This window comes from Vicia villosa, unplaced genomic scaffold (genome assembly GCF_029867415.1).
Source record: "Vicia villosa cultivar HV-30 ecotype Madison, WI unplaced genomic scaffold, Vvil1.0 ctg.001316F_1_1, whole genome shotgun sequence".
NCBI classification, from domain to species: Eukaryota; Viridiplantae; Streptophyta; class Magnoliopsida; order Fabales; family Fabaceae; genus Vicia; species Vicia villosa.
Window position 1 is genome coordinate 346,694 of NW_026705572.1, and position 2,538 is coordinate 349,231.

The 2,538-nt window shown below is 26.8% G+C and overlaps 1 protein-coding gene across 1 annotated transcript; it reads right to left on the bottom strand.

Annotated features, from left to right (window-relative positions):
- Positions 1-520: 520 nt before the first annotated feature.
- On the bottom strand, positions 521-1,765 carry LOC131634577 (2-hydroxy-palmitic acid dioxygenase MPO1-like). Its single transcript, XM_058905244.1, has 4 exons — positions 1,347-1,765; positions 1,171-1,233; positions 1,019-1,090; positions 521-924 (listed from the first exon to the last, which is right to left on the bottom strand). Exons 1-4 carry the CDS (start codon positions 1,686-1,688, stop codon positions 808-810), a joined length of 594 nt encoding a protein of 197 aa, XP_058761227.1. The 5' UTR covers positions 1,689-1,765; the 3' UTR covers positions 521-807.
- Positions 1,766-2,538: the final 773 nt, after the last annotated feature.

Genomic DNA, 2,538 nt, shown 5'->3' on the forward strand with positions numbered 1-2,538 from the left:
TATTATTATTATTATTATTATTATTATTATTATTATTATTATTATTATTTTAAATAATTTACTACTTATTTATAGTTTGATTTAATACTTTATCTGTAAATTTTTAGACCATATGTCATTACCATCCAAACAATAATACATATATCTTTAAGAGTAATTAATAAATAAAATATATAAAAAGTTGTAATATTTTACTAAAAAATAATTAATTTTTTTTTATTATTTCTTTACTTTTAAATTTTTAATACTTATCTCATAAATTATTGATTTTTATGGTTGCGCAATTTGCATTCATCGTAATTGTAAGCAAAACAACATGAAAAATAGTTTTTCAATTTATTGTGACGTTATACATAACTATTCAAATTACTGTCTTTTATCTATAAAGAAAGAAAAAAAATTAAAAGATTGATTTCTTCAAAGCACTACTCAATTTTTTATTGCTAAAGAAAGTTTTAGTAACAAAATTAAGGCATGAGACAACGTGAGAACTCAAGAAAAGAAAGTGAACACGTGAAACTGATTTATAAAAAAAATGATTTTAAAATTTTGATTCAATCATTTTAAAGTGTAACTAAATTATTGACAATGGCTATTTCTAAAAATAATCATAATTTAAATAATAACAAAAAGAAATTAAATTGAAAATCTAATCCACAAATACATTTAAACATTTTCCAACCTTATCCCCAAATATCGATCAACAACATTCATCTTATCTAGTCTGACTAGTAGTCTCTCAAATTATTAATTTTCTTTATTTCCAAGGAGTATTCTATAGCAACATTTGCAAACATTTCTTTTAAGCTAAGTATGTTTCTTCCTTTGCCTGCCCTTCCATTCTTTGATATTAGTAGCTATCCTTGCCTTCACATTTTTCTCAAATCCAGAATATGGTTCATATCCAATCGTCTTTTGGAGAATCTACAAAAACAAATTAACACAATCAACTTAACTTCATTTATCAGTAACTATGAGACACACCCATCACTATGACAAACAACAACAAAAAAACTACCTCAAGAACCACAAAGAAAGGAGCCATTAGAAAAGCTTGAGCCAGGTTGTCCAATAGAGCTGGTGCACGTTTCTGGATGAAAAACAATACAACGTAAATAAATTGTGAAAAATACATGCATCATGATTTTCACGTATGAAACAATGATTTACCTCAAACACAAAATGGCTAATAATCTGTGCTGTCCAACAAAACAACTGAGTACCCAACACAACCTGAAACATCATAGTCATATATAATTAAATTACATTACAACAATTGATTTTTTTTTTCATAAAATCTCGTTGTTTTCAAAACCGTCTAAAAACCAACTCGCAAACAGACATACCTTCCAGGCGAGATCAAAGCCGATGGAATTAGCGACGAAACTGGAAGAAGCCCAACAAAGTAAAGTAAGAACACCAACGAAGGAACCGGCTTTAGTATCCAAAGCAACGTAGAAGAGAGCGTAGAAAACGGCGAAGAAGAAACCGAAGTTGAAAATCAAGACAGGAGGAATAACATTAAGGAGTGTTTGGGGAGGAGAGAAAATGGGAGGTGTAAAGTAGAAGAAAAGAAGAGCAGTGAAGAGGATTGGCCAAACAAAGAATATGTGAACAACAATGTTAATTGGGTTGCTGTGATAAGAACCGTAGAATGCAAAGTGCTTTTCCAGATCTAACAATCCCATTTTTTTTGTTAGGTAAAATATGATTATTTTGATTTATTCAAATTGTGTTATATATTGTTTGATTGGGATGCATATAGAAGCTTCGTTTTTTTAGGATAAAATGTTTGTGCTGATTTGGGCACATAATCGCTTTTGCACACGAGTTTGAACGGAATTATTTTTGACAGAGATTTCTTAAATAGCCTTTTAATTGATTTTAATGAAGGTATCATTTTGTCAACTTTATATTTGGAAATGGTTATAACTAATTAATACAAATAAAGTATATTTATATAAAATTAATCTTCGGTATAGAAAAAATATTAATATATAATATATAATTGATTCAAATAATAAGAAATTTCTTCCCCTTTATGTATAGAAAAAATTTGGTTGACAAGAGAGAATTGTACTGTACGTTCAACAAATTTCTTAAAAGATATTTATTACTATTAAAAGATGATAAATACATTATAATGCAACTATAAAATTAAAATAATTATTAATTTTAAAGAAATTAAGATTTACATTGACTATATATTTGAAAAATAGTTATAACTAATTAAGATAATAAGTAAATGGAAATAAATACAAAGTCTGGCCTCTATCTATAGGTGGCGCCGTCCACTATCCTATAGCAACTAGTTCAAAATCTTTATCTATTACACTTACCCTATCATTCATTTCCCTTTCACAAATTAAATCATAAATTATTTTTACCATCTTTTATTTTATTCTCTTTTGTGTCCATTTTACTTCAATTTTGTTCTTATTTATTTATTTATTTATTTATTTTATTTCAGATTTTTTGAGAATTGCAAGTCCAAGGCCATGTTTAAATAAAATAAAAAATAAACTAGAAAGATAGTTG